We start from the raw sequence: 26254 nt of genomic DNA, 5'->3' as shown, positions 1-26254 counted from the left end.
ACAAAAGTGCCTGGCGTGCTCTGGTCCATAGGGTAACAAAGAGTCGGACACGACTAAATGACTAAAGAACAACTCAGTTGAGCATGCTAATACTATTCTCTTGCTTCTGAGCACCCCTTTCTGCTTCCAATCCTGTCCATACACAACCACCTGAGTTTGCTGTTTAGAGGGAGGGGTAATTCCAAAGCCATGCAACTGTGTTTTATGTTTGTTGCATGAAATGTGTGCAGGGAAATCAAGACAATGGGGCCAAAACTAGACATTGGAGAAGCTTCCCCTTCAACCCTCTGATTGTCAAGTAATACAAAATAATGTGTGCCATGGCATCAACATATTGAGCCTTTCCAAATTACAGTTCCAGGTCATTGGCTGCCACTTACAGGGGTGGGGAAACTCTTAATGCAAATGGTGATGTCATGCCAAATGTTTTATTTTGTCAGATGGGGAAGAGGAAATGCTGGGCTGCTGTTTTTGGAAGCGTTTATGCAGCTCCAAGAGCACCTAGTTCCAGCTTGATAATCTTTTGTGAATTGCTGCATGATAAGATAGCTGGAGGGCTGCAATTCACTCAGATTTTATGCGGCTGCTGAAAGGATTAGGAACTTGGGAGGATGTTGACAGCTGGATGGTGCTTTGATTGGCAGAACAAAAGGAGAAAAAATGAGATTTGAAAACTCAGAGTGTAAAAATTGGGTGCCACTTTTACCATGCAAGAGTGGAAAATCATGTCCGTGTAGTTGTACTTGCTCAGACAACTACTGGGGCCGATAAAGGCAGTTTCTTTGTAAAAATCAATGCTGCAGACAGTTAGTGGAAATCAATGAGATATAATAATAATGGAAAAAGATTTATTTGCTCTGACATTAAGTGAACATTATGATCCACACTTTCATTTCTCGACATACTTTATAAAAATGTATGCATTAAAATGCCTAAATGCATCGTAAAATTCCTCAGGGGTATCGTCGGCATCTTCACGGGATGGCAAAACTCTCCAGGATAATATATTGCCTGCCGTAATATAGTGTTAGCAGCTGCAAAGGTGCAGTAAGAGAGATTTTTTTTGGAGATCACACTTCTCTGAAATGTACCATATTTTTTGCTCTATAAGACTCACGTTTTCCCTCCTAAAAAATAAGGAAATGTGTGTGCGTCTTATGGGGCAAATGCAGGCTGCGCAGCTATCCCAGAAGCCAGAACAGCAAGAGGGATCACTGCTTTTGCTGCGCAGCGATCCCTCTTGTTGTTCTGGCTTCTGAGATTCAGAATATTTTTGTTCTTGTTTTCCTCCTCCAAAAACTAGGTGTGTCTTATGGTCTGGTGCATCTTATAGAGCGAAAAATTTGGTAATTTTAAGGGGGGGGGGATAAAAACAGTGGCCAAATTCACTTAGGGGACATTTGCAATGGGGCAGAGAGGAAAAGATTCCTTTTCCTCCAAAAGAAAGGAATGGATTTCAGTGACATTCTGGTTGGGACTGGTGCATATGTGTTGGTGCTGACCTTAATGAAGTTATGAGGGGGCTGAGAGGAGTTGGTTTTCTTTCATGGACTGTAAAACTTTCCCATTTTTGTATGGAGTTTTCCTGACTTCATGCATTTCCTGGAATTTCCCTATTGGAAGATGTGACACACCCATGGACATTCCAGGAAGTGTGTCAGCCTGGGAAAGATGCCTATGGAACCCCTGAGAGATGGACAATTATTGTGGAGTGGTGGTTGTTTTTTTGCTTGTTTTTAGAAATAAATGATGCCAGGTCTCAGACGATCTGCAGGCAACTTCTTGTGGCCAGTGAGTTTCCTAAAATGCCCATGGGGGGACAACTCCACTCATAGGAATTCTGAGAATCATAGGAAGCAATGGTGTTTGTGTTGAGTACAGTGGTACCTTGGGTTACAGACGCTTCAGGTTACAGACTCCCCTAACCCAGAAATAGTACCTCGGGTTAAGAACTTTGCTTCAGGATGAGAACAGAAATCGCGCGGTGGTGGCGGTGCGGCAGCAGCAGGAGGCCCCATTAGCTAAAGTGGTGCTTCAGATTAAGAAAAGTTTCAGGTTAAGAACGGACCTCCGGAACGAATTAAGTACGTAACCAGAGGTACCACTGTAGAAGCAAAAACACCACTATCCTATGCAAAACGTGTGTTTATTCAGAAAGAACCAAGCACACCCCTAATTGGGACAGCACAAAAACGCAACGCAAGTCCTGTGAAAATTCTCAAAGTGTGCAAAAAGATACATGCATATGGGCGGTTAGCATCATGCCCATCAACCCTGTCTCCTACCAACCTCATATGTTTGAAGTCATGTCTGCATGGAACCTGCATGAAGCCTCACTCCAATACATGTAGGTTCTGAACATGCAAAAATCGAGGACATAGATACTCCATGCAGAAGCTGTGCATGTTGGAGTTCACTGCATATATAGACACAAGGCAATGATCTAAGGTTCATGGGTGTGATGCCAGCACCACCATTCATTCATTTCTATACACTCTGATTCTTTGTAGAGGTCTTGGTTAATTTATATTTGGATCATAATTTAAATATATTTCCCACACCCTAAAAAGAGTTGAAGCTTGTAGCGTAACGTCCCATGCTTTGGTAAACCTGCCTGTCCTCTGAATTGTTTCATCATTATGTGAAAGGTGATGAGGAGAGGGAATGAAAAGTATGTATTCAGGGAATGCGCAACAACAAAGCAGTCCCCCAAAATCGTTGTGGTAATAGCTACGGCATCGGTGTAGCTTGCACACATCATAGATGGCAGGAGTGAAAATGAGCTGCATTTATTCACATTACTATATGTACCACATGAATAAATCATGTGCATTAATCTAGATGTAAAATCTTCACTGACTCTGTGAACTTACCAAGAAAGGATGTGGGGCTGCAGTCCATTTCACACTTACTTGGAATTAGGCCCCACTGAACTTAATGGCACATAAAGGTAAAGGTAAAGGGACCCCTGACCGTTAGGTCCAGCGGTGACCAACTCTGGGGTTGCGGCGCTCATCTTGCTTTATTGGCCAAGGGCGTACAGCTTCCGAGTCATGTGGCCAGCATGACTAAGCCGCTTCTGGCGAACCAGAGCAGCACATGGAAACGCCGTTTACCTTCCCGCTGGAGCAGTACCTATTTATCTACTTGCACTTTGACGTGCTTTCGAACTGCTAGGTTGGCAGGAGCAGGGACCAAGCAACGGGAGCTCACCCCGTCGCGGGGATTCAAACCGCTGACCTTCTGATCGGCAAGCCCTAGGCTCTGTGGTTTAATCCGCAGCGCCACCTGTGTCCCTCTAATGGCACATACTTATGGGTTAATACAGTGGGCTGCGTGGCTCATTGAAAGTACTGGACTGGGACTTACTCAGCGAACTGGACTGAATGCAATGGGTTTCACTTGCACTACCTGTGGGGGTTGTGGCGATCAGGATTTAAATAGTCTGTGCAGGATTCGACCACAACCGACCCACTCCGCTATATACCCAAAAAGTTGCATGCCATTGACAGCTGTATTAATAAGACGCTCAACCTTCTTTTACTGCACATCATCTCATGAAAAGACTTAATTCTGGTGAATATATATGTGTCAAAACAAATCAATACTAAAAAAAGGTTATAGATATTTCAGTCTTTAAGCATCACAAAGACCTGTACTTCTCCAGATATTGACAGACTACAACTCCCATTCCCCCTTGACCATTGGGCATGCTGACTAGGGATAATGGGTGTTGGTGTCCGACAACATCTGGGGGTTCTCCACCCCTCCTTTACAATCATAGAATCATAGAGTTGAAAGAGACCACAAGGGCCATCGAGTCCAACCCCTTGCCAAGCAGGAAACTCCATCAGAGCACTCCTGACATATGGTTGTCAAGCCTCTGCTTAAAGACCTCCAAAGTGTTGAGATCTAGGCAATAATGCATGCATTTTCTGTTTTCTGTTGCCTTTAACTAAAAATGGACCCTGTTAAAAACCTCTCTCTAGTTTAATTAGCAGTATAGCATCAAAGTTCACTACCATCCTCCTCCTCCTCATCAGCAACATCTTCTTTGATTAGATGTACAAAATCTACATGGCGACTCCTTTTGGTCTTAAAAGAGCAATCACAGTGGAACTGACCTGTACCTTTCATTCTTTCATCTTATCAACATTCATTTGGGTTGAAATTGGCTTTCTGATGTGCACCTGGTCTGTGAGGTAGAAGCCTTTGATTTGCCCTGGGGGAGCTCCTTTGCATTCAAACCTGTAAATCCATGTTTAACTCCCACATGCAACAATGTAATGAAACAGATCAAAAAGTGTTATCGCGTGTGATTCAAAGCACCACACATCTGAGGAGCACTTGGCTTTGTTCGGTCCCGAGGCAATTTGTATTTTGCACCTAGTTTGTGTTCTGTCAAAGAGGAAGACATCCCAAATGAAACACCGGTAAGTTTTGTTATGACCATTTCTAGTTTAATATCTTTCATGCAGTGGCGCTAAATGGAGTTCAATCTAACTGAATCGTGATCCCAAGCTGCAAATTGTCTGCTTTAGGGAGGACACCAAGACAGTCACCCTGTCCATGTGATTCTGCACTAGTACAGCTGGTGGTCAACTCAGTAGCTTCACTTAGTGACTATCATTATAAACAACTCTTGGTGTAGATAAGTTAGGTCATAACCTAACTTTGAGATAATCAAATGCAGATTATTAGACAATGAATTCCAAGAACCTAGTGGTCAAATCAGGAATAGTGTACAGTGGTACCTCAGGTTAAGAACTTAATTCATTCTGGAGGTCTGTGCTTAATCTGAAACTGTTCTTAACCTGAAGCACCACTTTAGCTAATGGGGCCTTCTGCTGCTGCCACGCCACCAGAGCACGATTTCTGTTCTCACCCTGAAGCAAAGTCCTCTCACCTGAGGTAATATTTCTGGGTTAGCAGAGTCTGTAACCTGAAGCATATGTAACCTGAAGCGTATGTAACCCGAGGTACCACTGTATGTGGTAGTCTGGGGATTCTGCAAGGTGGATAGCCAATGACATTGTATCTCTCCCATTTGACCAACCCGAATCAACACAGGGCTGACATGCTGGTGAGACTGAATGTGCTACAGAGAAGTATATGGGAAATGCATCCGGAAGACAAAAAAGGATCGAGGAGTTAGTGATCTGGCATGGTTATCCTTCCTGCCTCTGTTCCTTCCCCCTCCCTCGCTCTTGTTAAGTTTTTTGATGGTGTGAGAACAGTCTTTAACATCCTGAGAACATTGAGAGGAGGTGAAGCCCACCACACAGCTGCCTTAATCAGTTGAGAGGATAGTGCTGTGTACCTTCTTTGATGTTGGACATTGTTTTAAGAAAGTGAGACTCTGGATGATCTGCACGTAGCCAGTCTGGCAAGCAATACAGGCTATCTATAAAATTGGACGGTTTGGGCAGAGTTTCTTTGAAGCTCGTGCATGAACTGAATGACCGCAGGGCCGTGCAAACTGAGGCTCCCTGAGGGAGTCACTTTGCCGCTTCTTGAGGGCTTCTAAGTGGCAGATTGAAGTGCCTGCTTGGTATGTATACATTGCTTGCTGTTTTAGAATAATAGCTTTAATCTTCTCACTCACTTGTGTATTTTGTATTGCTTCTGAATCTCATTTTCAAAGAATCACCTGGCATTTGGCAAAACAGGGAGATTCCAGAAAGCATCACTCGCAGAGAGACTATGCCCCTGTGGACAGAGGCCAATAGAATCAGGCCATGACCCATACCTAACCTGTCTGCAAAATCTGGACTCGAGGGTCTAAGTGATGACAGAATCCTTACGGTGGAATCCTAGAAGCAGGTGAAGAGAGATATGACTTCTTAAGAGTTGAGATGTTGAGGAAAAACTGATCCTGCAGATTTTTGGAATTGTGACATCACTAACACACCTTCACTCCAAACCCCAGAACAGATATGCAGCTGTATTTTAATTATAATGTGAAAACTGAATATAATTGGGGAAAACATGTGCACGCTTTGATTTCTAGAGATAGACTGCTCACCAGATGCATGGAGGGAAGACTTAAGAGCTCACCCATGGTTTGACTTGCAGGTATGCAAGTTGCTATGTTAGACCTGCTCCCAGCTATGAAGACTCTGGCTAGTTTACTTGAACTTTCAGGCTCATCCTGAACAAACTTTCAAAGGAGGATCGCCTGGAGAAAACCCTCTGGTTGACCCCACTTTTCTTATGGCCTCTAGGGAGCTCCCCCACATTATCCCCTAAAACCTGGGAGAACTTTGCAAGCTGCTCTCCTAGCATGGAGCCTGGGCACTTCAAATGAGCTTCCTTTTATGGAGAGACAAATGAAGTGCTCTCAGAAATTCAAGCACTGGCACTTGCTGAATCAAACATGGTTTGTCTGTGAACTCTGTTTACCAGGCATTATCCCTTTTTATTCAGTTGTTTTGGATTTTATTCCCTTGTTTTGAATTACTTGTAGATTTGCCATTGTTTGCCAAGATGCTTCCATTTCGCAAATGTGCCAGGGAAAATACCATTTGCTCCAGTATTTTATTATAATGTTGAGCATTGTTTCCTTTCAAAATATATTTTGTTTGCTTTTACTTTATTCACCCACAAATTGTACTACTTAGACTTGGCACCAGCTGAAGTTTCTCATTACCAATGGATTCCCACAGCATACTAATTAGGGTTATAAGGATAGCCACCAACTATTATCTATGTGAAGTATTTTAGACAGTCGAAAAGTGCTATATAGCTGCAGAGCAAGAGCTTAAGGATGCTACTGGACCTCCCACCATACCTGAAATTGTAGATGGCATCAGCGCCCAAGAGTTTGCAAACCACAACCTTTTCTAGAGTAAAATGACCCAGCAATGGCGATTCTGCCCTGGCTGCCTTTCACAAATGGTACAGAAACTGCAATGGATGCAAAATCTTACTTATTTAGATTTATACGCTGCTCTTCAGGCAGTAGCAACTCACAGCAGCTGCCATAGCGTTTGAAGTACCAAAGCAATAACCAATTGCGTCAAAAAATACAGCATAAAACAGGAGCAGCAGAAGAGCAATAAAAATCAGGTTGAAAATATGCATTAAAGCTCAAATTCTAAAATGTCTGAATGAATAAAAAGGTCGGAGCTTTGCCATGGAAAAGACAGCAGACATCCATGGTGCCCTGAGGAAAACATCCCAGGGGCACAACTGAGAAGGTCCTATCACTGCTCACCACTTCCCTCTCCTCCAAAGACTTGTGAAGGCACCTGTGAAAGGCCTTCCTCAGGTCTGTGTGGCAGAAAGCAGTCCCTGATGTGCCCCGGTCCCCAAGGTCTTTAGGAGTTAAAGGTTTAAATTGGCTCTTTAAATGAACTTGGCAGTGGGCCAAAACCCAGCTCCTTTATTGTGTAGAATTTGTAAGTTAGGGACACGGGTGGCACTGTGGGTTAAACCACAGAGCCTAGGACTTGCCGATCAGAAGGTCAGTGGTTCGAATCCCCGCGACGGGGTGAGCTCCCATTGCTCGGTCCCTGCTCCTGCCAACCTAGCAGTTCGAAAGCACGTCAAAGTGCAAGTAGATAAATAGGTACCGCTTCGGCGGGAAGGTAAACGGCATTTCCGTGTGCTGCTCTGGTTCGCCAGAAGCAGCTTAGTCATGCTGGCCACATGACCCGGAAGCTGTACGCCGGCTCCCTCGGCCAATAAAGCGAGATGAGCGCCACAACCCCAGAGTCGTCCGTGACTGGACCTAATGGTCAGGGGTCCCTTTACCTTTTGTAAGTTGTCCCTTAAAACATAAAGTCCTCTAGGATGAATTGATACAAGTTAAATGCCAAATGAAACATGCACTTTCTAAGTCTGCAGTATCTCGTGGGTTTGGGCAAGGTACTTGAGGAAACCACACAATGGATCTGCCCTAACCCCTGGAAGCAGAAAGAGTCAGGGAAACTCCAACAGGTGTATTTATCAGTGAACAACAGTCAGCATAGCAGCAAACTCGGCATAGGCAAACTCGGCCCTCCAGATGTTTTGGGACTACAACTTCAATCATCCCTAGCTAACAGGACCAGTGGTCAGGGATGATGGGAGTTGTAGTCCCGAAACATCTGGAGGGCCGAGATTGCCTATGCCTGAGATAGGACTTACTACATAGGCAAGTCTTAAGGTTCCTACTAGTTTCCAGCTAATGTGGAGGGAACAACATCCAGACAAGGGAGGGGAGTTTCTATTATATACCAGGCATGTATTTTAAGAGAAAGGATGGACACACACAAGGACCACCACAGCAAGCAGTTCTCTTTGATGTCCACTCCCAGTGAGAAACCTAGCTGCTATATTTATAATAGCTGCAGATTCCAAACTCCATGTGCAACACATTGCACTAAACCACATGATCATTTGGGAGCTGAGTTGGTACAGAATGCATGGAGCCTGTAACACCACTTTCCCCAAAGAACTTAATGGATTTCCAGTTCATTTCATTTTAAGGTGCTCATGCTGGCCCTTCAAAGCCCAAATAGTCTGGGTCCAGGGTAACTAGTTCGTATATGAGCTTGCTCACTGAGATCTATCTCAAAGGCTGCTTCATGCACCATCAACTCCATAAAATAACATGGGTGTGGATGTGCTCCAGAATTCTCTCCCAAGGGACGTCCTTTACTGGACGTCTCCCTTACTGCATGGTAGAGGTCACAATATCCATTCTTAAGGAAATCAGCCCTGAGTGCTCACTGGAAGGACAGATCCTGAAGCTGAGGCTCCCATACTTTGGCCACCTCATGAGAAGAGAAGACTCCCTGGAAAAGACCCTGATGTTGGGAAAGATTGAGGGCACAAGGAGAAGGGGATGACAGAGACGAGATAGTTGGACAGCGTTCTCGAAGCTACTAACACGAGTTTAACCAAACTGCGGGAGGCAGTGGAAGACAGGAGTGCCTGGTGTGCTCTGGTTCATGGGGTCACGAAGAGTCGGACACGACTAAACAACAAGCAACAGAGGTCACACTAAGGTGGTCCTCTTCCAAAAGGCTATTGGGTTGCCCTGTGTAGCTCTTTTCCCCTTGTTTATGCTGCTTTTTACAACGCTTCTGCCAATTAGTTTTGACTTCCCTGCAGGTTTAAGTAAGAGGTGTATGTCTCTTTGTGTTGGTTATCAGTGAACACCCTTAAAGGAATGCACACACAACATGCACATGACTTGTGCCTCCTATGAAACATAATAATATAATAATAATAATAATAAATTTTTATTTATATCCCGCCCTCCCCAGCCGAAGCCGGGCTCAGGGCGGCTAACATACTCCTTATGAATGTACTTGTTGGTGTCTTAGAGTTGGATGGCAGTCTAGAAACAATTAGGTGTGCCCATGTCCTGCTCAGCTCAATGCAACTTGAAGCTCTGCATTTTGAGACCTGGTGTAATGTGATGGCAAAGGTGAGCCAGGTTGTCTCTGATACAAATCTCACCTCAACTGCAGCTCACTGTGTGGCCTTAGACAAAGCCATTGTTTTTCCTCTCTCCTACTCTCCTCACCCGCTAAGTCCCCCCCCCCCCCAATGTGTTAATGAAACTTATGGTACTGCTGTAAGTATTACGGAGATGGATTGAAATGTTTTGAAAAACTGAAAGCGCAACATCAATGCTAATGATGAATGTTTTTATTAGACTTCACTTCAGTGACACTTGATCACCTCTAGCGTTTGCTTGTCTGTACTTCTTTGTTTGCGATCCATGTCTTTATTTCAATAAGGGGCAGTTAGCTAGCAGACACAGAGCCTCCGTTGATTAAAACTCCATGCAAACTGACAAATCACAAGCCAACTTAAACCATTTCCATTCTTGACTTACTATGTCATTGTGTTTTAAATAGATTAAAAAGCCTTTTTGTAAATATGCATTCACGAGATGAGGGTGATAGAAGAGACCCAAATGCCTTTACAAATGTATTTTCTTCATGGGGAAATATTTGCAGTTCTTTCCAAAGGGAATTAGCCAAGGCACTTGCAGATATACGAAAGCAAAAGATTATAACGAATGCATTCAGCAAATGTCTTTTATTTAGTAATGTAGACATTTGCTCAGCATTCTAATAATTCAATATGTATATTTAATAAGTCTATGAGACATTATTCAGATCTAGCAAAATAACCCACCAAATGCTTGGAATATGGATGGAGAAACTGTGTGGGTGACTGTTTACCTCTGTGTGGCCATCTAGGAAAAACCCTTTGCTTCCATATCTGAGAAGGGCAGACCATGCCTTTGCCCTTAGTGTCACCAAGAAAGGATGGGGGAGAAATTTGCTTTGGTACATATTTTAATGAGGAAGTCTAATGCTCATTTGCAGCTCTAAACAACACGGCAGTTGAAATGTGGCTATCCTTTTGAAATTTGCATTTCTCTGAATTTTGTGATGCTGGTCTTTCAGGTAATCTGTACAAGAATGTACCGTATTTTCCGCCCTGTAGGACGCACTTCTCCCCCTCCAAAAATGAAGGGGAAATGTGTGTGCATCCTATGGGGCGAATGCAGGCTTCGCGGACCTCTCAGCAAGCAGCGGGAGCGCTCCCGCTGCTGGCGGAGAGTTGCCTGCATGCTGAAGCCTGCGCGCGCTGAGCTCAGCGCGTCCAGGCTTCGTGGACCTCTCAGCAAGCAGCGGGAGCCAGCACTGGGCTCCCACGGCTTGCAGAGAGCTGCCTGTTTGGGGTCTGGGGTCGGGGGAAGCTCGGGCTTCCCCAACCCCGCGCCTGAGGGGGGAAAATAAATTTTTTTCTTTATTTCCCCCCCAAAAAAACTAGGTGCGCCTTATGGGACGGTGCGTCCTATGGGGGGAAAAATACAGTATATTTTAAGTTTGCATTAAAATAAGGGTCTATGGGGAAAATAATAAAATGCATTTCCTATGGGGAAAATAATTTCCCCATAGGAAATGGATTATATTGGAGAAAATTGCTTGCAGAAATGTGCATCTTAAGTAATGTGTATGCTAGGATAAATTCATGCTAAAGTGCTGATGAATCTTCCCTCCCTAAACTTGTATACAGAGTGCAAGCACTTCAACTTCTTGGGTCTCCCCCTCATTCCTTCCCATAAAACCTAAAGCAGGGGCCAGCAAACCTTTTCAGCAGGGGGCCGGTCCACTGTCCCTCAGGCCTTGTGGGGGGCCGGACTATATTTTGGAAAAAATAATGAACAAATTCCTATGCCCCACAAATAACCCAGAGATGCATTTCAAATAAAAGGACACATTTTACTCATGTAAAAACCCCAGGCAGGCCCCAGAAATAACCCAGAGATGCATTTTAAATAAAAGTACACATTCTACCCATGTAAAAACACGCTGATTCCCGGACCGTCCGCGGGGCAGATTTAGAAGGCGATTGGGCCAGATCTGGCCCCCAGGCCTTAGTTTGCCTACCCACGACCTATAGTGTCAAAAACAAGCCAGAATCAAACGGACAGGTAGCTTGCAGTGTACTAATAAAGACAGCGGAGACCTACAGGTCAAGATTTGTCTGGTTATTTCAAACCAATATATCAAATAAATTCCACTCTTCTTTATTTCTACATTCCTGGCCATATAGCCTCGTCTCAGTTTTGTCTTTTCCTACCTCAATGCCCACTTCTCTTGCCACCCTTTTGGCTCAGGATTCTTTTTCTACTACCATACCAGTTTGCCCATCATCCACTTCTCTGGGAGGATAAACACAACTTAGTCAACTTCTGCACTCTTTGCACCTCTGTGACATCACAGCAGGTCAACTAATCACTGCTTGAGATTTCACCAGAACCACCACTGCAACATTCTTATAATATTCAATACAGAGGGATATTGAAGGGATGGGGTGTGCTCAATAAAGATGCAATGGAAGCTTATTCCCCTGCATATGAATATTAAAATAACAAAACTAGTACATACAGAAGATACTTTATTTTGCTTCTTCTTCCCTCCCATTAAAGCTCCATATGGAATTTTAGACTTGCACGATCACTGTCAGAAACAGAAAACTGCATTTGATTGCAAATCTTCCTCCAGATCTGACAGCCCACAAATGTTACTTTGGCTTCTACATTGTAAAATGAAAATGAAAAGCCAGATGATTGAATGAATATAAATTGTGTGCTGCTCGGATGCTATAAAAGACTGCAAAACTTTCCAGTTAATTCAAGACGATGATTATTTCTTTCAATGCAGGCTGATTTTTGAAGTATAAAGTGACCATATAAATTCTATGTACGATACAAAGACAAAAGGAGGCTAAGAAGTTTATTTACATGGAACAAAATGCACCTGTCTGCATACTGGGATTAATTCTAAGCCACTGAAAATTGAAAAAAAAAAAATCATTTCTATTGAAGGGAGATAATTTAGTGCAGGAGCTTAGTGAACAAATAGTTGCATTTCCATTTACCAGTCACATATTTCAGGTGTAAGTTGTATGTGGATCCAAGTTTGTAAATCAGCTGGGAGATGCTCTCTCACCCTGCTCAGATGACACAGGTAGGATTGACTTGATTCAATGGGACTTCTTACGAGTTCATTTGTATAATTAAATACCTTTACAGTGAAAACTTGGGAAATGCCTAAAACATATCTTTCCAATTAAAACTCACACACATCAGTTTATAGCCTAGACAAATCTTATGACTGATGGTATTAGTTCCATAGGTATTATGTCTGGTGTTCTGGATATACCCTTCATATATAGAAATCACCTCTGTGCCAAATTGATCCTTATGATTGATCCTTATGATGATTTTGGAGTCTAGCCCAGGGGTCGGCAAGGCTTACCAGTCATGGGCCGATCACTCCCATCTGTGGGGCCGGGCCAGCACAGCGCGATGCTGGAAATCGCTTCTGCGCATGCTCAGACGCTGAAAATCGCCCCTGTGTAAAAGCGATTTTTTGCATCTGGGCATGTGCAGAAGCGATTTTGGGTATCTGCACATGCACAGACACAATTTCTGCTGCCACTCAGTGAGTCCCCTCCTTGAGACAGTCTTTAAACCTCTTTGCTGTCCACCAGCACTGTGCTTCCCATTCCTAAGTTGGGAATAGAGTAGTTGCTTTGGAAGATGATAATCAGGCATCCACACAACATGACTAGACCAACGAAGTTGATGTTGAAGACTAGCCCTAGTAAGAGCTGTTTGACAGTGGGATGGACTCCCTTGGAAAGTGATGGACTCTCCTTCCTTGGAGGTTTTTATGCAGAGGTTGGATGGTCATCTGTCATGGATGCTTTAGTTGAAATTGGACTAGACAACCCTCAGAGGTCCTTCCCAACTTTGCAACTCTTTTCCGGTTTAGCACAGTGGGCAAGGGACTCGCCGAGTGGGCAGCTCGGTTCAGGGGCAGCTTGGGGGCCGGTAAAATGATCTTCATGGGCCAGATCTGGCTCATGGGCCACACGTTGCCGACCCCTGGTCTAGCCACATTAGGAGGGCCATTGGTCCCATACTCTTCTTGGGGGGAGCTCTATTTAAGCACTGTCTGGTCTGTACCTGATTTTAAATTAAAGAACATCAAGGAAAGAGAAACAAGGCCTTGAAGTTGCCTATCATCAGTTAGACATGTGGAAAGCAGATTGAGCAGACATACAAGGTCACTTGGCCACAGTCTACTCCACCATGATTTCCATTGTATTTCTGGTATGCAAAAAGCAGTCTCCTTTTTCCCCTGTTCTCTCAGCTCAAAGGTTACATCATTACAAAAAAAGGTCAATTCTCTAAATGAATCCGAGAGTAGAAAATCCCTTAACAAATAGAAGACTTAGACGTGTTTACATTGCAATTTTAAAGCAGTTTAAAGCCTGTTTAATGTTAATAGCCACAAACCAAAGAGCCCTGGGAATTGCAGCTCTCTGAAGTGACAAGAAACTTCACGCAAAGAGTCCTTGGTGCCCTTTCAAGAGCTGGATTCCAAGCATTCTTCAGGATTTCAAACAAATTGTAGCAGAAATGGATCGGGGCGAGTGCTGTTGACCCATTTAACTCACAAGCACATGGTGCACATGTATTTGTATCCGAGAGCATTTGTACCGCAGCTGACTCTTGTTGTGGCTTCCTAGATGATTATGCACAACTGTGCCTAGATGGGAGCCAGAATACCCTACACCAGGCATCCTCAAACTATGTTTCGGCACTACAACTTCCATCATCCCTAGCTAACAGGACCAGTGGTCAGGGATGATGGGAATGGTATTCCCCAAACATCTGGAGGGCTGAGTTTGGGGATGCCTGCAATACACAATAGAATAATCACTTCCTTGTTTCGTTTCTTTGAGTACAGGGTTTCCCAAACTTGGGTCACTAGCCATTTTTGGACTACAACTCTGATAATCCCTAGCAGCTAGCAGGACCAGTTGTCAGGGATGAGGGAAATCATAGTCCAAAAGCAAGTGGAGACCCAAGTTTGGGAAAACGTGTATCCTGTTTTAGTGGAACCACCCCTAACTTCCTTTAGAAGTGCTGGATAAAAAAATGGATATTATTAAAAGATAATGAAGTCCTAACATTAGACGGCTGGGACAAAATATATGGATGGCACGGCTACTTATTCTATGACAAAAAAGAACAACACAAAAAATTTACAAACCACATAGTAAGAAAGGCTCTATTGGATGTCTGGGAAAGAACAAAAGGAAAAATTATTGAGAAAACTCCCCAATGGGTTTCGCCAGTGGAAGCAATTACAACATTAAAGAGTAATGTAAAAGAGACTTGGCAACATATAAGGAAATATTAGAGGAAGCAGATGGAAATATTAAATGGCAACATATAAGGAAATATTAGAGGAAGCAGATGGAAATATTAAATTAAAAACTTACAAACAATTACAAACATTTAGAATAAATTGGTTACAATATTATCAATTAAAAGCAACTTATGAAAAAGACATAAAAAGGGGGGGATTTGAAAATAAAACCTCAAAATTAGAAAAGGAAATACTACAGAGTGATCAAAAAATACTTGCAAAAATGTATAGACTATTAATGAAAACCACCCTAGAACAAGAGACGAAAGGGGAAAACATGTTAAAATGGGAGCACGATTTGGGATATGAGATAGATCTGGAAAGATGGAAAACTTTTTGGGAGGAAAATATAAATTTTACTGCTTGTGATTTATTAAGGGAGAATTTCAGGAAAATGCACCACAGATGGTACCTAACCCCTGACAGATTGTCAAAAATAAATAAAAGGAACAACGACAAATGTTGGAAATGTAACAGAACAAAAGGTACATTATATCACATGTGGTGGACTTGCCCAAAGATTAAAATCTTTTGGGACATGATCCATGATGAAATAAAAAATTGATAAGGACATCACATAAAAAAAAGGCAGAGGCATATTTATTAGGAATCTTAGATAAAGATATCCCCAAAGAGAAAATAAACTTATTTCTATACGCGACAACAGCGGCAAAAATTTTGATTGCTAGCTATTGGAAAGAGGAAAGCATCCCAACAAAAAGAGAATGGTTGGGGAAACTTTGCGAGTACCTGGAATTAGCAAAATTGGCAGATATAATAAGGAGAAAATCCAAAACTATGGTTATGAAGCAATGAGAGTGCTTAAATGATTATTTACAAAACCAGGGCTCAACTACAAAAACCTTTGAAGGTGACCCGGAAACTACAACTAATCCAGAACGCGGCAGCTAGATTGGTGACTGGGAGCGGCCACTGAGACCATATAACACCGGTCTTGAAATACCTACATTGGCTCCCAGTACGTTTCTGAGCACAATTCAAAGTGTTGGTGCTGACCTTTAAAGCCCTAAATGGCCTCGGTCCAGTATACCTGAAGGAGCGTCTCCACCCCCATCATTCCGCCTGGACACTGAGGTCCAGTGCTGAGGGCCTTCTAGCTGTTCCCTCATGTGAGAAGCCAAGTTACAGGGAACCAGGCAGAGGGCCTTCTCGGTAGTGGCACCCTCCCTGTGGAACCCCCTCCCACCAGATGTCAAAGAGAACAACAACTACCAGACTTTTAGAAGACATCTGAAGTCAGCCCTGTTTAGAGAAGCTTTTAATGCTTGATGTATTACAGTATTTTAATAATTTTTTTGGAAGCCGCCCAGAGTGGCTGGGGAAGCCCAGCCAGATGGGCGGGGTATAAATAATAAATTATTATTATTATTATTACTACTACTACTACTACTACTGCTGCTGCTGCTGGAGTAATCTGACCCTGTACGGCCCAATCTCATGCAGTCAGAGGCACAGTTGAAATCGGGAGACTCGGGCTGTGTAATTCTGCATAGGATCAGCCTGATAATGACTTGGCAGGGAGGCAGAAGAGGTGGCTAAGGCACCCATAACATACTGCAAGATTCTCATAAAACCTATATGATTTATTCTAAGGCATTTCAAGCATTCTCCATTTTCTATAAGAAAAATTATGCTCTTGATTTGAATTTATGGTTGCCATAAGACAGCAATCTGTCCCTCTAGTGAATAACTGTTGGTATAGTGAATCATATTTTGCCTTGGCATAGTTTCAGCGAATATTCTATTTACTATGGCTCCCCTCAGCTTCAATGGATGCTGGATGGAATCCTAATGACAGCACGGTTGTAAAAGAAGAGAACAGTCAAGGCTGTTGGCTTCTTCTTCTTTTAATACCTTTGGAAAATGACCAACTGAATCTGGGAAATCGGCACTACAGATAATTTAGGAGAAGTGTCGTGTCAATGATTTATGGACCTTCTATCAATGAGTAAAACGCTTCTGGAGGGCGGAGGATCTGTCACTTCATCATAATGCATTTTTAAAGTCACCCTTCATAACTTAAAAGCCATCATTGTTCTTCTCTTCGGGGATATACTATAATTAGAGAAATCCATCTGGAAGGTATTACAGCCTGAAATTATATAGTAAGGAAGCCTTGGTTCCCAAGCAGACTTCCTTTTCACATCTTGGACCAAAGGAAAGGCTGACAAGCTAATCTAGGGAGATGGCAGACGAGACACCGAAATGAATTGTAACATATGCCCCAACCCCAACTTGTTAAATTCAAATCAGATTTTGGAGCAATGTGGAATGTGGGCCTGGAAGGAAGCAATTCAGTGATAAGCACATGGAGCAGAGAGCTTCATTTATTTATTATTTACATATTTATATATTTCTGGGTGGAACAGCAGCAAGATGAAAATATCGCTGGGAATACCAGACTAAGTTCAGGGTTCCTGTCCTGGTGTCCATAGTGTTATGTACTGAAGTTCTCACCCTGGGCCAGCAGGGGGATACTGTAGATAGTTATGCAAATGAAGGATTGAAAGTGACGTTCAGTGATTGGATAGTTTTAGAAAGTTGTTACAGTAACGTGGTACTGGAGCTGACTGAGCCCTTCAGTTCAGTTCTGTCCTGGCCTGAGAATAAACAAGAGCTGTTTGAAGAATCGCTGTGTCGTCTGATATGTTCACCCACAACTTAACACATAGCCCTACAGAGCTTGGGACCAGGATGTCTGAAATATCATATTTCCCCTTATATATCTCGCACTCTGCAGGTGATGGCACCTTGCAGATACCATCTAATTAGGAAGTCCATTCTGTATGATGAAGGAGTTGGACTTCTAGTGTGGCAGCACCCAACCTTTGGATCTCCCTGTTAAATATCAGACAGACATTGTCTCTGTTGTCTTTCCTGCATATATTTAATACCTTCTGTCTTCAACAAGGCTTGCTAAATTGGGAGTTTTATCCTGTTCTGTAACTTCACTGGAACTGAATTTTATTATATGAAATGGTTCTACATGTGGGATTGCTTAATCGGTTTTTTTATATTTGAAATTCTTTTAGTTTTTTTTATTGTTGATGTTATCATCGCTAATGGCTTCAAGTTGTTTCATAGGAAGCTATTTATAAATGGAAATAGATAAATCAATATTGATAACCAACCATCCCATTTTATATAAGCTTGAATGGCAAGAGTTCTTCTTTGAATTCTTTTTGCTCCCTTTAAGGGTTGGTTTATCCACGCATATTCATTCATTCATTCTAATGGCAATGGCAAGTGGTGACCTGTATGTGCTAAGGAGCCACCGTGGATCAAAAAGTAAAGTAAAAAAAGGTAAAGGACCCCTGCATGCTTAAGTCCAGTCAAAGGTGACTATGGGGTTGCGATGCTCATCTTGCTTTCAGACTGAGGGAGCCGGCGTTTGTCCACAGACAGCTTTCTGGGTCATGTGGCCAGCATGACTAAACCACTTCTGGCACAACGGAAACACCATGACAGAAACCAGAGTGCCCAGAAACACCATTTACCTTCCTGCCATAGTGGTACCTATTTATCTACTTGCACTGGTGTGCTTTCAAACTGCTAGGCTGGCCGGAGCTGGGACAGAGCAACAGGAGCTCACCCCATCGCGGGGATTCGAACCGTTGACCTTCCAATCGACAAGCTCAAGAGGCTCAGTGGTTTAGACCACAGCGCCACTCGCATCCCAAAAAGTACCATCACAGCCAATAGTTAGACCACAAACTATGGTTGCCATAAGGACTGGGATTCCCAGGATGTGTCTTCTACAAGCTAGGCATTGCATCTGGCAGCATAGTCACATCTCCCAACACACAAGGACAATCTCACCATGCCTGTTCTACAACTGGAAGAGCTAGTGACTGCAGGTTTATGAATGCATAATGCAGGGCTGGCCCAAGACTTTATGGCACCTGAGGTGATCCCCCAAATGGTGCCCCCCCCCCGCCAGGGAAGAAGACCTGAGTGTAGATCTACATCAGGAACAGGGGCAGGGATACAGATCAACACCATTATCATGCTGCCTGAAGCGATCATCTCACCTTGCCTCATTGGTGAGCCAGCCTTGGCATAATTTATCACAGTCACTTATGTCTGACTTGCCTGTTCTATATTCAGTATATTTGTCTGTCTTCACAGGCAGGCTTTGGTGCATTCTAACATCCCGCACCAGTGATTTGCCATGGTCCATTCCCTCCTCATCAAGGCCAAGGGATAACATTTTCTGAATGCGGTAATCCCTCATTGTTAGACTTGATTTAACCTGAGATGTGCTGGCCATACTTTCTGCACGGAGTGTAGGAGCTTTAAATAGTTAAAAGGGGGAGGGTCACGTCATCCGGGAGCAACTGAGAGGCAGAAATCAAAGGTTTCCAAAAATAATTCCTACATGATGCATGCCACTGTAACTCCCAAGTTTGTATTATTTCTTATATATTTATAGACTGCTTAAATCAGAAAACTCTTTAGGCAGTGTACATAATAAAATTATCACTCCATAAAACCAGCAAAACTGGTTTTTGTTGTATAAAAAACAAGTATGCATAAAATAGTTGTCAACAAAATGTGGATAAAAATCAGAAAACATTGAAAACGAATATACATGACTAAATTATATGTCTGGGTAGGCTTGCTAAAACAAAGAGGTTATCAGCAGACATCTAAAACTGTATAGCAAGGGCACCTATATAGATAATGTATGTGTACAATAAACAGTATTTTAGGTTGTGGGAGGAAAGATATGTACCTGGAAGAATGTTCTGCTAAAATCAAGGAGGCTGACTTCCAACTAAAGGGTGTTTGGATTGGAGTTTTTCCTAATTGTGATTGCATTTACATCAAACTCAGGGGCCTGAGTACAAATTACACAAATGTAGCGCTTAGCAATCATGTGGGGTGCTTGTTTGTGTTTGTGTGAGTGTGTTTAAAAGCAGTTCTAGGCTGTGTGTTTGTGTTTATGATCAGCACTGCAGAACATGGGGAGAGGTTTCAACCTTCCCTCCTGAGAGTGATCTTGACAAATATCCCTTGCTTATTGTGTTGTTGTTTAGTCGTGTCCAACTCTTCGTGACCCCATGGACCAGAGCACGCCAGGCACTTCTGTCTCCCACTGCCTCCCGCAGTTTGGTCAGACTCATGCTGGTAGCTTCGAGAACACTGTCCAACCATCTCGTCCTCTGTTGTCCCCTTCTTCTTGTGCCCTCAATCTTTCCCAACATCAGAGTCTTTTCCAGGGAGTCTTCTCTTCTCATGAGGTGGCCAAAGTATTGGAGCCTCAGCTTCAGGATCTGTCCTTCCAGTGAGCACTCAGGGCTAATTTCCTTAAGAATGGATGTGTTTGATCTTCTTGCAGTCCATGGGACTCTCAAGAGTCCCCTCCAGCACCATAGCTCAAAAGCATCAATTCTTTGGCGATCAGCCTTCTTTATGGTCCAGCTCTCATTTCCATACATCATATCCCTTTCACCACAGACCAATTAGTAGGGGGGGGGGCATTAAAAACTTCTATTGGCAACAAAGGGAGATCCCCACCCAATGTTAATTTCTACACTGGAGGGAGAAAGTGGTTTTTACCAGGAAGTAAGGAAGCGTTTAGGGATGCAGGTGGCGCTGTGGGTTAAACCAAGGATTTGCCGATCAGAAGGTCGGCAGTTCGAATCCCCGCAACTGGGTGAGCGCCCGTTGCTCAGTCCCTGCTCCTGCCAACCTAGCAGTTCAAAAGCACATCAAAGTGCAAGTAGATAAATAGGTACCGCTCTGGCGGGAAGGTAAACGGCGTTTCCGTGTGCTGCTCTGGTTTGCCTGAAGCAGCTTAGTCATGCTGGCCACATGACCTGGAAGCTGTACACTGGCTCCCTCGACCAATAAAGCGAGATGAGTGCCGCAACCCCAGAGTCAGTCACGACTGGACCTAATGGTCAGGGGTCCCTTTACCTTTTTAAGGAAGCCTTAACTTGCCTTGGCCCAGTGGCTACACCCTTGGACAATGGACTTTGATTCTAAGGAAGTGCGTACCACTGGCGCCATCTCCAGCATGCTGTGGGTGCTGCAGCCCCCACAATAACATATCTGTAGGGGTTAAGGCCCCACAATAATATATTCATGGGGGTTAAGGCCCCACAAAGTGAATGAGAAAAGTTTAAGCGTTTTTCACTGGCCCTACCTTTTGGCAGGGATAGAGAATGATAGAGAAGAGAGAGATAGAGAGGCAGTTCTGCATCCTAGGCTGCCTCAGCCAGGGACAGACGTTAGGGAGAGAGAGAAGAGGGACAGAGACAACCAGTGTCTTTTTCCAGCTGACAGCTGTACTGAATGCTTCAGTATCCCTTGACTCATCACTGTCCTTTCAGACTACACTAGTTAGCTTTCCTCATTTCAGCATGCTTTGGCTGGGAAACGCCTTTGGGATGACTGAATGTGTGAAACGAGTCCTTTGAACTGTGTGTGCTTGTATATAATCTGTATTAAATATTTAATTGGGTTACAAAAATACGCGCATTGCCTCTGTTTTCGGGTCGCAGAGTCTTTTTCTGCAAATTGGTTATGTTTGATGTGAGACACTGGTGTATAAGATTGGGGGTGGGAGAGAGGGGATGGCAAACCTAGATTCTTTTACTTAGTGTATGTATGAGGTTTTTGTGTTAACATCACTTGGGTTGGAAGGGAAGGGAAGGGAGGGAGGAAGGAAGGAAGGTTTGAAGGAAGGAAGGAAGGGGAGAAAGGGAAGGAAAGGAGGGAGGATTGGGAGAGGGTTTCACTGTCATGGGAGAGGCAGATCGCTGTGGCAGAGGTGGAGAAGTTGGAGAATAGCTGTGCCAGAAAGGAGATCAAGGAGGGAGAATCGGGAGAGAGGGGATCACAGTCACTGCCAGTGAGGCCCCACGGTGGAGGCAAGGGCCCCGGTCCAGTTGCTGCTATGGTGCTGGAGCGCATGACCTGCCGTGACCTGCCCCACAGTCCACCGTCATGACGTTGCAATGTGATGTTACGATGTTGCAGTGCTGGGCAGAGCACACTGGGCACCCACAGTCAGCGCCTGTGGTGTGCAGATTATCAGCCTGAGACAGAAAGCTTTCAGGAATAGCACCATCCACACATTACTCATGCATAGGGCATAGCTGTGTAGGGATGAGAGTAGGGCCAGACTTTAAGCACAGCTGTGACATAAGATCTCTCCATCCCCCCCCCCCACTGCTTGCTTAGGATTTTTTTAGGATTGTGGCTTCAGGACGGTAGGCAAATTGTAATCTCTCATCTTGACAATTTACGCAGCTTAGCAGTAGAATAGAGTCACACCCTCTGGCTATACTCTGATAGGAATATCATGATATTGGCAATCCCTTTGTTCAAGAATGGTGTAAAATCACTATCAAAGAGACTCTGACATTTTCCCGTATGCCCATGTTATGCACCCATAGTGCCTGTTGACTTGAAGAATATACATAAGTAAAAGCATTAGGAAGATTTGTCCCAGTCATTCGTATTACACTTCAGATGGATGATTTACACAACCCCAGCCAGTGGCGTAGTGTGGGGGGTGCAGGGGGGGCGGCCCCACCGGGCGCAACATCTGGGGGGGGGGCGCTCGCACTCGCAGCTCTCTGCCCCTGCCTGGCTCACTCACTCTCTCTCACTGCAGTGCTGGCTGTGCAAATCCGATCCGAGCCGCCAGGTCGCCGTCCACTGTGGAGGGGAGGGTGCCAGGCATGCGGTGCGGAGAGAGAGCGAGGGACTATCTGGGGGAGGGACAGTGCAGTGGGGGGCACAAATTACTTGCCTTGCCCCGGGTGCTGACAACCCACGCAACGCCACTGACCCCAGCTTTTCAGAAACTGGTTGGAAACCACTGGGCAGCTTCTAGCTGTTCAAATTCACCAAAGAAACAGGAGAGAATGATATCCCCAAGTCTCATCACTTTACCGTCTCCCAAATGGATGATTGGGAAAGCAGTCTACAAGTGAGGATGCACAGTTGTAAAATCTACAGAGCCCCCCAAATGGTGAACTGGTGAGATTGGAAGAGTGGGATGGCTTCTCTTCCAACTCTCTCCCCTGATATCTGTGAGAGAGCTGAGGAACATGTTTTGCATCTTATCCCGGTCATGGATATGCCACTAAAAATGGCGTCCACACAATGAATGCTCCCCTCCATGCATCACATGACCAGGTAAGGTATCAGCCACTCCCTCAATATGCCATCAAACTGGAAACTGTTGTCATGTCTATCCATGTGAATAACCCCTCAGTGACAAAACAGTGTGCTAGGTCAGTGATTCCTAAACATGTAGGGCATTTTGAAGGAATGTAGCCTATATTTGCGAGTTTGTAGTACTACATTGCTACCACTTTCCGCCGTCTCTACAAGCTAACCCCATTTGGGAATCACTGTCCTAGGTTGGTTGCATTTTCTCTTTTGTTTCTCTTACCTTTGCCTTGGCAAGCTGATGAGTGGCTGTTTATGGCACCTCTTACTAAGGCTAAAGAGCTTGTGGACAATTTTCTGCGCCTTGAGGAACAGCTGTTTCGTGCTGGTTTCCAGTTGCTCATAGCGATGCTGGAAATTTGAATCCATTGTCCACAAGTGCATAATGGCTGACGTGTTGAGGAAATAGTTCATGGGCAGCCTTTTCATAAAGAACTTGAATTCATCTGCAAAATGGCAAAATTCAACACTCTTTTAAGATACGCTTCTGTGAGCCTTTGTGCAGCAAAACAACAGTTACCCCTAGCTTGTGTCCATTTTTATCACTTAATTTGTCACCATTAATGGACAGTAGTACAGCAGGCAAATGCAATATTCTTAAATGTACACAGCATAAATATTAATGTGACATGAGCTTTTCAGAAGTGCAAAGCCCTGCTTTCCGTTGCTTCACATTTGACAAATTGAGCATGGCTTCATTAGGCTTGCAACCCTACCTGCACTTTCTTGGGAGGAAGTATCCAGGATAATCAGTCAGGCTTACGTCAGAGTAAATATATCTGGGATTGTGCTGTATGACTCCCTCCGCAAAACAACAACAAATCTCTGGTTGTGTGAAACATATTCAGTAAACACACAAGAAGTAACCGGCTGTACATTTGAAAAAATAATACAGTGGCTCCTCAGGTTAAGTACTTAATTCGTTCCGGAGGTCCATACTTAAGCTGAAACAGTTCTTAACCTGAAGCACCACTTTAGCTAATGGTGCCTCCCGCTGCCGCCGCGCCGCCAAAACACGATTTCTGTTCTCCTCCTGAAGCACTATTTCTGGGTTGGCTGAGTCTGTAACCTGAAGTGTATGTAACCTGAAGAGTATGTAACCTGAGGTACTAGTGTATATACTATTCATTGTTTTGGATTGTAGATTTCAACAGAAGTAGCTTGTAAAGTTCAAAGAAAAAAGTAGAAGACCCAGTATGGACCTTATGCATAAACTGATTAGAGAATGAACTGATCCACGGGGTATCCAAGGAATGGTATATATTATTTTTTCAAACATACAGCCTGTTACGTGTTGTATAACTCCCTCCTTCAAATATAAGAGTTGATGCAACTCAGCAGTGATAATTGTGTACTGGGGAAAGGGATATACTTGGGCATTTTGAGAACAATGGCTCTTGAGATGGTCATAAGTATTACTTCCTTCACTTCAAAAGAAGGAAGTACAACCTGTCTCTCAGGTTGTAATGAGTATTACTTTGTAGATCAATTGGTAGAGCATGACACTCTTAATCTCAGTGTTATGGTTGTGAACTCCACGTTGGGCAAAAGATTCCTGCATTGCAGGGGGTTGGACTAGATGACACTTCGAACTCTACAATTCTATGATTCTACTTCATAATGTGGTAGAGTAACTCTACTGAATTTGGGGGCCCTGGTCACCTCCCAGTACATTTCCAAGCACAATTCAAAGTGTTGGTGCAGAGGTTAATATTAACTCCAACTAATCCAGAATGCGGCAGCTAGATTGGTGACTGGGAGCAGCCTCCGAGACCACATAACACTAGTCTTGAAAGAGCTACATTGGCTCCCAGTACATTTCCAAGCACAATTCAAAGGGTTGGTGCTGACCTTTAAAGCCCTAAACAGCCTCGGCCCTGTATACCTGAAGGAGCGTCTCCACCCCTATCGTTCAGCCCGGACACTGATGTCCAGCACCGAGGGCCTTCCGGCGGTTCTCTCACTGCGAGAAGTGAGGTTACAGGGAGCCAGGCGGAGGGCCTTCTCGGTCGTGGCGCCTGCCCTGTGGAACACCCTCCCATCCGATGTCAAGGAAATAAACAGCTATCTGACTTTTAGAAGACATCTGAAGGCAGCTCTGTTTAAGGAAGTTTTTAACGTTTGATGTTTTATTGTGTTGTTAATATTCTGTTGGGAGCTACCCAGAGTGGCTGGGGAAACCCAGCCAAATGTGTGAGGTATAAATTAATAATAATAATAATAATAATAATAATAATAATAATAATAATAATAATAATTCCCCAAATTTGGCCCTGAATGTGCTACTGGCTTGAATATCCAAATATTTCTCTGTCAAGGGCTGCATTACCTTGGGTGTAATCAGCAGTGGGGGCTTCAAACAAATGGAGGATGTAGCTAGAGCCAAAAGTGGGCAGGACCAGAACAAAAAAATGAGTCGGGTCAGAACCAAGAGTGGTTTTTTCTCTCTCTTTTCTCTCTCTCTTTCTACCACTCTTTCCTGTATGTGGTGCCGTTCACCGCTGTCTCAAGAAAACCTTATTCACTCCACCCACAACCCCTTAACTGCTGTCAATTTTGCACTGCAGGATTATTTCATTGTTATAATTGCTAGACACCCTGACAGTTTCCCCCTGATTTATCAATGTTTTAGCAATTAAAAAGCTCAGTGACGTAGAGGTAATTAGACTCGCTTCCTTCACAAGGCTGTTGCAAGGAGCCTGTCTGAGGATTCACACGGAGTCCACCCACCTCTGCCTCCTGGTTGCCGCTGCCACTTTTGCTCTCCTCTCCTTCTGGGTGAGGGACAGGCTCATGGGAATTAATTCTCCTTTTCTCCATTGCTCTCACTGCTTGCTTGCTTGGAGGAGGCTGGCAACAGCAACAACCAGGAGGCTCCTAGGATTCATTATGGGTCCCCTTCTAGAGCATGCCTGATGATGCCAAGCCCAAAGATCTACCCACCCAGGAAGAATGGCAGATGAAGCTGATGGACTACATGGAATTGGCTGAAATGACTGGCAGAATCCGAGACCAGGGAGAAGAGTCGGTGGAAGAAGATTGGAAAAAATTCAAAGTATATTTACAGAAATACTGCAAAATTAAAGAATGTTAGAAGAATGCTGGAATGAAGTTATATGGTTTTAGCAGAAATGTTATAAAGAATTAAGCAAAAACTGATTGTTAACGGGCTAAAGTGGAAAATTTAAAGTTAGATTGTGTTAAGATAAATTATAGAACAAAAATTTGAGAAAGATGGAAAGGATTTGCTGAAATAGCTAAATTGATCTAGAATACAAAAAAGGGAGGTGTGAGGAGGTCGA

At 43.8% G+C, this 26254-nt stretch overlaps 1 protein-coding gene across 2 annotated transcripts in view; it reads right to left on the bottom strand.

The window, feature by feature from the left end:
* Positions 1 to 26254, bottom strand: part of BRINP3 (BMP/retinoic acid inducible neural specific 3) — a 260642-nt gene that overhangs the window by 21689 nt on the left and 212699 nt on the right. For both annotated transcript variants that reach the window (XM_083445297.1, XM_083445298.1), the window contains exon 7: positions 23176 to 23398. In XM_083445297.1, coding sequence (XP_083301423.1) covers positions 23176 to 23398 — 223 coding nt within the window. The remainder of the gene's footprint in view (positions 1 to 23175; positions 23399 to 26254) is intronic.

This window comes from Podarcis tiliguerta, assembly GCF_965153285.1.
Source record: "Podarcis tiliguerta genome assembly, chromosome: 6".
In the NCBI taxonomy this organism is placed as follows: domain Eukaryota; kingdom Metazoa; phylum Chordata; class Lepidosauria; order Squamata; family Lacertidae; genus Podarcis; species Podarcis tiliguerta.
This window is presented reverse-complemented; position numbering and strand designations above follow the sequence as displayed.